Consider the following 12,575-nt stretch of genomic DNA (forward strand, 5'->3'; position numbering starts at 1 on the left):
CCACTCCCACCCCTGAAGTACAAGCAAAGCACTTTTCTAGTTTGAACTGCAAAGACTGCAAAACAGGAACCAAGAATGTTAATAAATGGGATAGAAACGTCAGAAGGAAGTTAGAGCCAATGAAACATTTTCTTTTATAGAGAATGAGATCACAATTAAATATGTACAAATGAGGTTTATATGTGGAGAACAAATCTGCTTTGTAGACATAGGCCCTCTGGGATTTCTGAATCAAGAACACGCTTTGATGGTTTATGAAAGCTCACAGTTTCTCTGCTGATATTGTACATTTCTACTGTGAATTGCAGGAATGCTCAGTATACCCTGAAAAATGGACAGAATAAATTAAAGGGGAGAGAAAAAGAATGTTCCTCTGTAGCTTGATTCAATCAGTGATGCGGGAGATAGAAGATGTGGCAGGTTTAACCTGGATATGAAACAAGTACATGGAAATTTGTAGCCAAGGTTACTTTAGGATTCTAAATCAGAGAGCAAATATTTTTGCAACTCAACCATCTTAGGCTAAGCTCTCTCCATCCCTCACAATTCACTGAAAAAAATGTATCACCACAAAATCCAGTGCTCAAGTAATTCAAATTAAACTAATTTACTAAACAAGAGATGGCTGGATGCCACCTGGACCTTGGAATGCTTGGTTGTATGTTTGGTGCCAGTGAGTTTTGTATACTCATGATGTCTTTAGCTATTTAATATACCATACTTTCCTTAGACTATATTTGTTCTAAAACTTATTTTATTCCTTGAAGCAATAGCGAATGGATTTATTCCCAGTGTATTATATAGTTATTGATTAGAAATCGGGGTGTAATGATGTAAAAAACTACCAGAATGTTGGTTTTCCCTCTTTCTTTTGGGGTTTTGTTTGTACTGATAAAAATACAGCCTGAGGTTAATATCCAACTTAATCTTTTTCTTGTTTTTCTCTCTTTCTTACTTCCTTTCCTTTCCTTCCCCCCTTTTTTTTTTGACATAGTCTCACTCTGTCACTCAGGCTGGAGTGCAGTGGTGCCATCTTGGCCCACTGCAACCTCCACCTCCTGGATTCAAGGGTTCAAACAATTCTTGTGCCTCGGCCTCCAGAGTAGCTGAGATTACAGATGTGCACAACCATGCCTTGGCAATTTTTGTATTTTTAGTAGAAATGGGGTTTTGCCTTGTCAGCCAGGCTGGTCTTGAGCTCTGGCATCATGTGCCCACCTTGACCTCCCAAAGTGCTGGGATTACATGCATGAACCACTGCACCCAGCCTATATTTTTCTTGTTTTTCTATTTATGTTCACTACTTTGGGGAGAGGTGGGATTTGAGGGGCTTGATCTTATCAATACCTATTCTAAAATGTTTAATGTGTACAGTGACGTAGGCAAAGTTGATAGGAGACATCAAATGCTTATAAACAGGGAAAACTTGTGCTAACATCAATTTTGGAAGGATCAGACTTTAGGGATCCCTGAGCAGGAGTTTAGATCTGCTTGGAGGTAGGACTCAAATGTTATGAGCTTAAAAGCAAGTTGGGGTGGGGAGACGGTATGCCTGGGCAATCATGACTCTCATATTTAAAGGTTCCAGGGATGTGAAAGCTGCCTTAATTGTCCAACAGAATAATTAAAATAACCTAGGGGGATTTTACAAGCTAAACATGAGTAGAAGAGATCAAGGTGCATCTTTGATTAAAGAACTATTAGAACAGATTTACTCAACAAATTGACCACTTCACAGGCATTGAGGATACAGTTGGGCAATAAGATTTTTGTTCCCATGGAATTTTACTGAAACACTGAGGAGGGTTGCAAAGTATGGAGAGAGGAGACAAACAAATTGGCAAATAAAATAATCTCAGATAGTGTTGAAAGAAACAAGGAGTGTGATTGAAGGTGGGTAATGTGGTCAAGTGACAGGGGTGGGTCTGCTTGGTTAAGATGGCCTAGGAAACCTTTTCTGAGGACATGGTTTTTGAGTGGAGGCCAGAAAGATGAGAGAGACCTAGCCATAGAATGATTTGAGTTAAGAGTATTCTATGAAGAAAGAGCAGCAAAGGCTAATTCCCTAAGGTAGATACAAGCTTGGCATGTTGGAAAGACAGAATGGGTTTTCTTCTAAGATTTTTTCCAGTGGAATTTCAGAAATTTCATGATTCTACTTTATTAACTCCAAAGGTTTGGCTACAAGACTAGACCCTACTCTTGTTTTATACGTGTAGCTGGCAGATTACAGGTTTAATAGTGAGACAAGATCAAGAATTACATGCCAGCTCCATTGTTCAATTTCTGTGTAGCCTTAAGCAATTTAACTAACCTCTCTGAGTCTTATTTTCCTCGTGTGTTAAATGGAAATAAAAATGCTCATCTTGCAAATTAAGAAATTAAATGAATCACTGTATATAAGATTGCCAGAATAGAGCCTGAAAGTATTAATTCCTCTACTCTTCTAGGAAGTAATGAAGTTTAAACAGTTTCCCCATTCTTTCTTCCTGAATCCCCCCTGTACCACCCCCACCTGCCTGTGATAGGGAAAATATGAAAGTTCCCCTCACTTCAGGAACTGTGGGTGAAGGCAATGTATTGTACAGGCAGACTTTCCACCAAATATGCTTATCTTAAGAAAAGGCCATGATCTGTGTACTAACAGCTTTCAGAATCAAGTTGGAAGGCTTATTACTTTCCTTGTACTAATGTGACTCTGCCGCTGATGTTGAAGGCACAAGGCTGGAGGGTGAGAAGAGCTCGTATGCCTGAGAAGCAGCTAGGTGCCATTGAATACTACCACTAAAACCCAAAATCTAATACTTCATGCTCCATTATAGTATCCTCTTCAAAGAGGTAGTATCTTCCCTCCATAACTCAAGGGAAAAGGAAGCAGCAGGGATATTTGGAAAAATTCTTTGCTTGACTGAAAAAATCGTGAGAGAGGCATTGGTAAAATGTGTATGTGTTTGTCTAGGGTTGAGGGGACCTGTGTCAAAATCCTGATTTTGTCACTCACAAGCCACGTCAACTAGGGCAGGACACTAGTCTTTGGGAGTTTCTATTTCTACAAAATAAGTGTGTAGAACTGGTTGATTTCTAAGGTTTTTTCTGGTGCTGACAGTGTCTTCTGAACTTTTCCTTTGTTAGGCACTTCAGTTGTAATCCTCACTGCAGATATTAATCATGCCTATTTGATGTCTGGTAGATGCTCTTTCAGTTGGCCATCTCTCTTAACGGTACTGATCACTTAGTAATTATTATTGAAAACGTTCTGTTTTGTTTCTTTCTGTGTTTTAGAATACCTCTATCTCAGTTTACTTGAAAAGAGGGAAATTTGCTAGGGTTTATCTATGATTCTAAGAACAAAAGTTTGGCATCCCCTCTGCTCTATTAGCTTGCTAGGGCAGCTACAATGAACTGTCACAGACAAAGTGGCTTAAACAACAGAAATTTAATTTCCCCCAGTTCTGGAGGCTGGAAATTCATCATCCATGTGTTGGCAGGAGGGGTTTCTTTTGAGGCCTCCCTCCTTGGCTTGCAAATGACTCCCTCTTGCTGCTTCCTCACATGGTGGAGCCCCTGTGTCTGTGTGTCCTGATTCTTAGGAGGGTGCCAATCAAGAGCCCACCCTAATGGCTTCCTTTTAAGTTAATTGCTTCTTTAGAGACCCTGTCTCCAAATACAGTCACATCCTGAAGTACTGCAGGTTAGGATTTGAACATAAGAATATTGAGGGAACACAGGTCAGCCCATTATACTCTCTTTGAGTTGTCTCAGAAGTGAGCAGCATTAGATTTGGTGATGGCATCTTATGGCTACTGTAACTCATTACCACAAATCTGGTGGTTTAACAAAACAGATTTATTCTCATTTCTGGAAGACAGAAGTTCAAAATCAAGGTCTCACGTGGTCAATGCTCCCTCTGGAGGTTCTAGGGGAGGATCGAACCTTGCTTCTTCAGCTTCTGCTGGCTCCTAGCATTCGTTGGCTTGTGGCAGCATCATGCCAACTTCTGCTTCTGTCTTCACATGGCCCTCCTTGCTGTTTGTTCTTCAGCCCTGTCTCTTAAAAGGATACTGACCATGAGATTTAGGGCCCACACAAGTAATTTTAGGTGATCTCATCTTGCCATCGAACCTTTACTTAATTACATCTGCAAAGACCTTATTTTTCCAAATAAGGTCACTGTCACAGGCAGTGGAGTTTAGAATGTAGACTTTTTTTGTGGGGAGTGGGGGCTACAATTCAGTCACTACAGTAACCCAACCATGTGTGGTGAGGAGGTTTTATATTTTTGTTTGTTTGTTTTACAGTTAGAATGTGACTGAAGTTATCCATGTGACACAATCAGTAAATATAATTAACACCACATTTCAAAGCTATTTCAGGGCCGTGACTACCACTGAGTGTTCCATGTTGTGAGATGAAGCTTCTGATGGAACCATCTAACTGGATAGATTGTTAATAAATTTTATTCAACATAGGACTTTAGAGTAGATTCAATGAGTAAAATAGTTTATTCAGTGGTGCTACTGTTGTCTTATTTTAATATATACTCTTTCTGAGACATAGAAAACATTCCATATTTTTAGATACCTATCTGTATACTGATTCTGCCAAATGCACTTTCAAACCAAAGTTTGCACATGTGCTAGCTAGCTTATATGGATGTTACCATTGTTTCTGGAGATAGTTCTGGTTTTGTGGTTGATGACTGACTCAAAATTATATATTGGCAATTAAGAATTGTAGATTGCAAATTAGTAGTTTATATCTACTGTTAAAATAGTGTGCTGATAGATTTATTACAGCATGCCGATTTTACTACTGCTCTGTTGTTTCTTTAGTCAAATGCAAACTTATTTATCACAGAATCTTTAGTATCAATATACTGCAGGAATGATAAACAATGCTGCTAAAGGGTTACGTGTTTTTAGCATAGATATATTTATTCAAATAATCTTTGTGGTTCCTTTATGAATAATTGAAAAATGTATTCATCTTTACTACTGAAGAATTATTGTCAATAATATCATACTCTAAAAATGTTTTAATTTTTTTCTCATGTACATTTTATTACAGCAAAACCTAGAGCAACCAGAATGCTGAGGAAAAGAATATTTTGATTCATAGAATTTTCTGGTTAATAAAGTATTGAGCAGAAAATTTATTTAATTTTTGATACTTGTTATTCTATTTATTCAAGGTAACATCTGTGCCTACTTACAGATTTATTGTTACTATTACTATGCTAGACCCAAGTATTCATTCATTAAACAGTATTTATTGAGTATCTACTTTTTCCCAGACACCATTCTAGAAGTTGAGAATCCATTCGTGAAAAAAGAAGCTTATAAAGAAAGGCAAATCAGATAAAAACACATTATATAAATATATTGTATATGTGTGTTTATTTGTGTGTATATGTGTAAATGTCCACTAAGTACTTTAGAAAAAAGCCTCAATTCTAAAGAAAAGAATGAGAAGTAATACATGTGCTGTGGATAGGTGATTTACCTCAAGATGGATTGTTTATGCAAATCAGTATTTTTCATTTTATATCATTATAATAAATGGTCAATTTAAACAACCAGTTTTACAGTCTTCAAATGAGGTGAACTCTCAATATGTAATGAACTAATGTTACCATTTTATTAAACTGACTGGGCAGTTCTGGTTGGAGAACTTACTTATTTATCCATACAGACATAAATATTATCTTTGCTTCTCTAAGATCTGGGGAGAAAATGCTGATCCTCAATAGGAATTTTTATCTACTGGAGCTTAGTGCATGAGAGTATATTCAGATGACTGGATTTATACTAGAAATTAGAAATTTAATGAGTGCTTAGGATACCTGAAACTTTATTAAATACGCATATGTAAATACGTGTGTATGCTTGTGTGTATGTCTATCCTTAGCCCCGTTCCTATCTCTTTTTCTTTATGCCACCCATCTATCATGAGCCTGTTTTAGCTTATGATACTCTCTGTGGGTCCACATGACAGTCATTAGAATGACACTCCTCACCAGCCTCCTTTCCTATTGTGTTTTTCATGCTGCTTGTAATGAGCTATCCACCCCTGTGTTCTTCTGGAGCATCTTGTGAGACGTGCCTTGCTTGATGAACTGTAGATTAATCCAGACAGACAATAAAAACCCTGGGGGGTTTTCTCATTCTGTTCATTCTGGGGTGGTCATTTTTATTACTGCAAACACATGTTCTCAAAATGCACACTACAGCAAATTTGGTATAGCTTGAAGTTTTGCATATTTCTACTCTTTCTTATACAGGCATTCTCATGGCATACTTTTAATACCATATAAAACAGCAGAAAAGATATTCTCTAAATGCTTTAACATACTTGGATGTTTGTCTTCTTCCTGACAAATCAACTAAATAATATTCTCAATTTTATCCTCAGATCATGACAAATCATCAGAAAGCATTTGGACAATTTGTTTTTTGACATCGTCTCTATCCCCATTCCCTGTAGAATATTTTTCATTGAGTAGCATTTTGGATTTTTATCCTGGGATGGAGTAAAGGACGACTTTAAGAAATGGACTCTGTTCCTTCTGTAGTAATCCTGTGAACAGTTATCATCCACAACATAGAGACAGAGAGGAAAGATGCCATCTGCATCTAAGATAACTGTGATACTGTAGTACCTACTTTTCTTTTCACGTAGCATGGAATAAAATAGAATTATGTGAAAGAGATATAAGTAAAACTACCTGACCCCTAATTTATTAATTAATGTATCTAATTATATAACTAGTGGGGTATTTTTGTTATTGTCATTTTAACTGTATGGATAAAGGGTGGTCTGGATACCCTGCATTGTTCTAATTCTTTTCACCCAGTGAAGCTCCACTTAATTGAGTACATTTTCTTTGATCAAAAGAGTTCAAATGTTAATGATAAAATTTAACATGCAGAATTCAGGCTCAACCTGATGCACCACCTTTACATCAGGTGCATTTGATCCGTGGGCTAGATAGGCTGAGTCCTTTGATGAGAGAACCTACTAAGCAGAATTGTATGATATTCTAAGGAATATAATCCATATAAATTCTTTTGACCCATTGTCTATATAATGTTTTGACTCAATATTTTGGGTTGTGGTCAATTTATATTTAAGATGCTAAATAAAAAGGACAAAGAACACAAAAAGTTGGGCTAGTATAAGAATAACCTGTGTGCCAGAATAAAACTAATCTTTATCACCTGCAGCTAGACTTGAGAAATCCACTGAGGACAAATAGAAATGAAGTTATAAAAACCGCATCTAGCACATCCAAGAGAAGGAGCAGTTAAGAAACATATTGAAAATAAGCATATAAGGCCAATTTAGAACCCTAAAAATTATCCAAGTGATATATTTTCATAAGAGAAAACATTGAAGATACAAATAAGCTCTTATGTGGAGCTGTTAACATTCCAGAAACATTCATAGATATTTAGAAGCATAAAATTTTATTTCATCAAAAGTAATATCTATGTTAGCTTTCTAGGGCTTTCAAAACAAATATCACAGGCTGGGTGGTTTAAACAACAGAATTTTATTTCTTATAGTCCTGGAGACTGAGATTGAGAAGTCTAGATCAAGATGATGACAGTTTTGGTCTCTTCTTCAGGCCTCTCTCCTTGGCTTGCCGATGGTAGCCTTCTCCTTGTGTCCTGATGTGGCATTTCCTCTGTGCAAGCTGCATGTCTGTGTTCTAATCTCTTCTCATAAGGACATTAGTCATTTTGGGTTAGGGCCCACCCATATGACCTCATCTTACCTTAATCACCTCTTTAAAGGCCAGTATGGTCCAGTATGGTCACATTCTGAGGCACTGGGGTTTAGGACTTCAACATAGAACTTGGAGGGGGCTGCACAACTGAGCCCATAACAAAGTCAAACCATACATATTTATTTGAAACTTTATTTTCTCACTTAGCATTATAACAGGAAGGTCTTTCCATGTCACTAAATATACGTTTTGTCTAAAATAATGAATTTAATGGATGTAGACTATTATATGTATACATGTAACCTATGGAATTCAACCAGTTTTCTTTTTTTTTACACTTTAAATGGTTTCCATTTTTAATGCTGTTTTAAACAATGTTTCAGTGAATATCTTTGTAACAAGATCTTTTCACATGAGCCTAATCATGTTTATAGCTTAATGTTTTGAAGTAGAATTGCTGAGGCAAACAATAGAGCAATTAGAGACCCTATCTCTCTCTATATATATTTATTTTATATATAGTACATATGTTTAATATATATATTTAATACACACACACATGCACACATATATTAAGCTAGAGACAGTATCTTCTTCTCTAGCTTACACAGATCTCCTTCCCTAGCAACCATAGCTCACTGTAACCTAGAACTCCTGGGTTCAAGGGATCCTCCCTCAGACGACTCTTCAGTAGCTAAGACTTTAGGTGCATGCCATCATGCCCAGCTAATTTTTAAATTTTTTTGTAGGGAAAGAGTCTTGCTATGTTGCCCAGGCTGGTTTCAAATTCCTGACTTCAAGTGATCCTCCTGCCTCAGATTCCCACAGTGCTGGGATTGTAGGTGTGAGCCACCACACCTAGGCTTTTATTACATATTTTAATACTAGTATTGTATTTTGACTTATTATAAATGTTTGTTAGTATAAGCCTATAAATATTCTCTTTCAAAATTTTCTAATACATTCTATGCATTTAATATTCTATATGAATTTGAGAATCATTATGTTAAATTTCCAGACAACAAAATTCCACTTGGGTTTCCTTATATCAGACATTCTTGTAGAGGATGGATTGTATTTGGCTAGTTATTATTATTCGGCACCTAATTTAGGGTTCTTTAAAATTTTACCCTATCTTTTTTTGTGCTAGTAGATTAGATGCTTATATAACTATCAACAACATGCTAAGTTGTTGGACAAAATGTTATTGGCACTTAGTTGAAACATAGTCTTTGATTTTGAGAAGGGCTTTAATGTTTTTCTTTTGGTTGACTTTTACATTGATCCTAGTTTATCTGCCACATCAGATTATCCCAAATTACCAAGACTTAATGTTTGATATTAATATATTATACTTTCTTCCTAGGTTCAGGCAAATTCTTTGAGGTAGGTAAAACTTCAAGCAGGCCTGCATACTTTTAAAGACAAGTAGTTGTATTGATTTCTTGAACATACTTTTCAGGAAGTCAGGTACCCCTCCCCTCACATTCTATGCTCTAAGTTTTATAAACATGCCCTTTGGGCAGAATATTTCCCCTCAGGTTTCTTCTCCTTACCCACCTCTACGGTCTATAACCTGGCAAATTCCCATTTATCTGCTTTGAGAAGGGACCCCCGACTACTCAAAACCCTAAGTCATATATTTCAGCTGCCCTTTCCATATCCATAGCACTGAATGCATTAATTTATTGTTTTACTTACCAATTCCTACACTAGACCATGAGCTCTTTGAATACTGAAGCAACATCTAAATTTTTTTATTATGTAGACCCACACTGGCATGGTGCTTGGTATAAAGTAAGTGACAATAAACAAGTAAATTACTGCTAAATGACTGAGAACATGTTAATAATTTACATGAAGCCAAATATCTGATGTCAGTTAAATGTCAGCTCTTAACTCCTTTGTGTGTGATCTATATGTGTGCTTGTTTGCTTCTGGGATTTGAGGAGGGCCCCAAAGTTGGGGAACCCATGGTCCCCTGACTGCACTTAATAATGAATCTGCACATAAATAATGAGTTAAACATCTCTGCCGCTCGAAGTGTCAGGGAAGAAGCCAAAAGAGTCATTCTCTTTAGCAGTGTTCTTATGTCAGAAGGTGCAAACCCTGAGTTTGATGAAAGGAACAAGAGCAATTTTAATTGCAAATCTGTTGATGCAAATAAATATATAGCATTCGCACTGACTACCCTCCTACCTGTATCTTTCCTCTCCCTAGTCATTAAGATGGTTTTAAAAAACATCATCGAGTTTATTGGAGGCCAGCTTTTTATTTTGGTATATTATAGGTGACCCTGAATTTTGTTCACATTTTTTCTCATTACTGTAGATTTATGCATATGTTTTTGAAAACATCAAGTCTGTGCGACTGGAAGCATTGCTTTTATCCTTGCTGAGCATCGTGGTCCTTGTTCTTGTTAAAGAGCTGAATGAACAGTTTAAAAGGAAAATTAAAGTTGTTCTTCCTGTCGATTTAGTTTTGGTAAGTATGAAATCAACATTTAGCTTTTTGCCATACAAAGCTTGCCAGTTCTTAGGGAGATCTACACATGCTTGCTATATTGTCTACAGTAACCCTCAGCTACTCCTGTGTCTCATTAAAGCAGGGCTAATTTGCATGACTATACATTAATGTAGGAACAGGAAACATTTTGAGTCAATAATTTAAAAAAGAAGGCACACGTGTTTTCAATTTATACAACATTTCTCATATGCTTATAATTTTTTATATAAATAAAAGAACATATAGCTTAAGATCTTAAATAAGGAGGTACTTCTAAGGGTGAGACTCAAAAGGTCTCTGGCGTGATCTTCTGTAAAGTAATAAAATATGGTATCATATCCTATTTATATGGCACCCTGTAAGATATATATAGAAATATTAACAATTGACAAATGTTCAGTCATGACTGAGAGGTTTTTGTTACTTACCTAATCTTGCTTTATTGAAAGGATGTTCATGATTTTCATTGGCCAAGACTAGTTCTCTAAAATATTTTTTTTTGTTATACCTGGAAAAAATAATACATTATACTTTGCTCCTAAGACTCATGGCATTAGAAAATATGTTTTGAAATTTCAAGAGCATCTAATGGGAACTCTTAACTACACAAAGCATTAAGTTGAAAATAAAATCTTAACATATAACCATAGTCTACTAATTTATTATCAATTGGCTTTAGAATTTTAATGATCTTTGGGTTATAAATGTATATGACAAATATCTAAATCATTTCATCTATTAAAATATTCCTTTGAATTTTGAAATTGTGTAGGTTTATGTACAATTATAGGGCTAGCACATTGGAAATTGACTCTGGAGGCTATGACTCATTTCTATACAACTAATATGAAAGGCTTCCCTCTATGACTAGGCCATGTATGATTCTATACTCTTGATAATTGTTGAGATCTATATAACATATGTGATCTATACAATGTATATGTGTATGTATTTCAAATAAGCCATAAAAATAGAGTCCTATGATTATTAGTTTTCACAGCAACAACTTTGAAACATACCATCTTATCTCCAAGTCCTACAGATATTAAGAAATACTTATTGTATCTTGGGTAGCTATATTGCATAAGTTTCATAAAACCAAAAATTGAAAATAAACTTAGGGAGGAAGGCCGTTGAGTTAGTAGTAAAACAGTTGCTTATTCTCTGCAAAACCAGTTGCAATTATTCTTGGAATAAGATAAAAAGTATTTATTATACAGTGTTATTTCTATCATTTGTACAACCCAAGACAAAACTACAAATGCAAACTCAAATACTTTTATAGATCAAAATGTTAAATATAACAAATTCTGTTTTCTTATGTTGACAAATATCCTTTAGTGATGACTTTGAAAGCCAGGTTAGAACAATTTTCCTAGTCTTTTATGTTCTGCGAGTATGGGCAGCATGGGGAGAGCCAGCCTCTTGATCTGCTCCTTCCCTTCCTTTTCCAGCTCTATCCCACCTACCAGGGGATTCACATGTATATGTGTGGACACCTCCGTCCCCACATCCAGGCTCCAAACACATTGCCACTCCACCACCACTACGACTGACTCTTTGCCAACTTTCTTGCGCTACCCTGGGAGGGTGGACTTCCAGCAGGTGCCCTGCAAGTAGGCAGGAGGCCATTTGGGCAGGAAATTATAGATTCCTGAGTATCCAGAGTGTGGTTCAGAAAGACAGGTGCAGGTTTGAGTTGGGCACAAACTCCCTACTCCCACAGAGCTCCCTTATTGTGGGGATGTCTACAGTTGGAAGAAGCCAAATTAGAACCCTCTAAAGCATGGGTCCCCAACCTCCAGACTATGGACTAGTACCAGTCTGTGGTCTGCTAGGAACCTGGCCACACAGCAGAAGGTAAGCATTACCACCTGAGCTCTGCCTCCTCTCGGATCAGTGGCAGCATTAGATTCTCATAGGAACGGGAACCCCACTATGAACTGCGCATGCCAGGGATCTAGGTTGTGTGCTCCTATGATAATCTAGTGCCTGATAATTTGAGGTGGAACAGCTTTATCATCCCCAAACCATCTCCCATCCCCTCCCCCAACCCTGTTCATGGAAAAAATGTCTTCCACAAAACTGATCCCTGGTGCCAAAAAGTTTGGGGACTGCTGCTCTAAAGTACTAGTCATGCCTGGGGTGCAGTCTTCTCTTGCCCAGGTCTAAGGGCAGTACTGGCCTTATACACACATATTGAATTAATATTGAAGAAGGAGCAATTACTCAACTGATAAGGAAACTTTAATTTGTTAAAGAAATGCGGCGAAGAAGTAAAACACTGTCTTAAAGGCTAATTCAGTGAGTTAGAGCACTTAATTTTAATATTAGCTATGCA

At 36.7% G+C, this 12,575-nt stretch overlaps 1 protein-coding gene across 4 annotated transcripts in view; it reads left to right on the forward strand.

Annotated features, from left to right (window-relative positions):
* Positions 1-12,575, forward strand: part of SLC26A7 (solute carrier family 26 member 7) — a 207,323-nt gene that overhangs the window by 134,296 nt on the left and 60,452 nt on the right. For all 4 annotated transcript variants that reach the window (XM_064384356.1, XM_012465103.2, XM_012465104.2 and 1 more), the window contains one exon: positions 10,061-10,213. In XM_064384356.1, the coding sequence (XP_064240426.1) occupies positions 10,061-10,213 (153 nt within the window). The remainder of the gene's footprint in view (positions 1-10,060; positions 10,214-12,575) is intronic.

Source organism: Aotus nancymaae, unplaced genomic scaffold (assembly GCF_030222135.1).
Source record: "Aotus nancymaae isolate 86718 unplaced genomic scaffold, 86718_ANA_hifiasm-v0.15.2.pri h1tg000036l, whole genome shotgun sequence".
NCBI classification, from domain to species: domain Eukaryota; kingdom Metazoa; phylum Chordata; class Mammalia; order Primates; family Aotidae; genus Aotus; species Aotus nancymaae.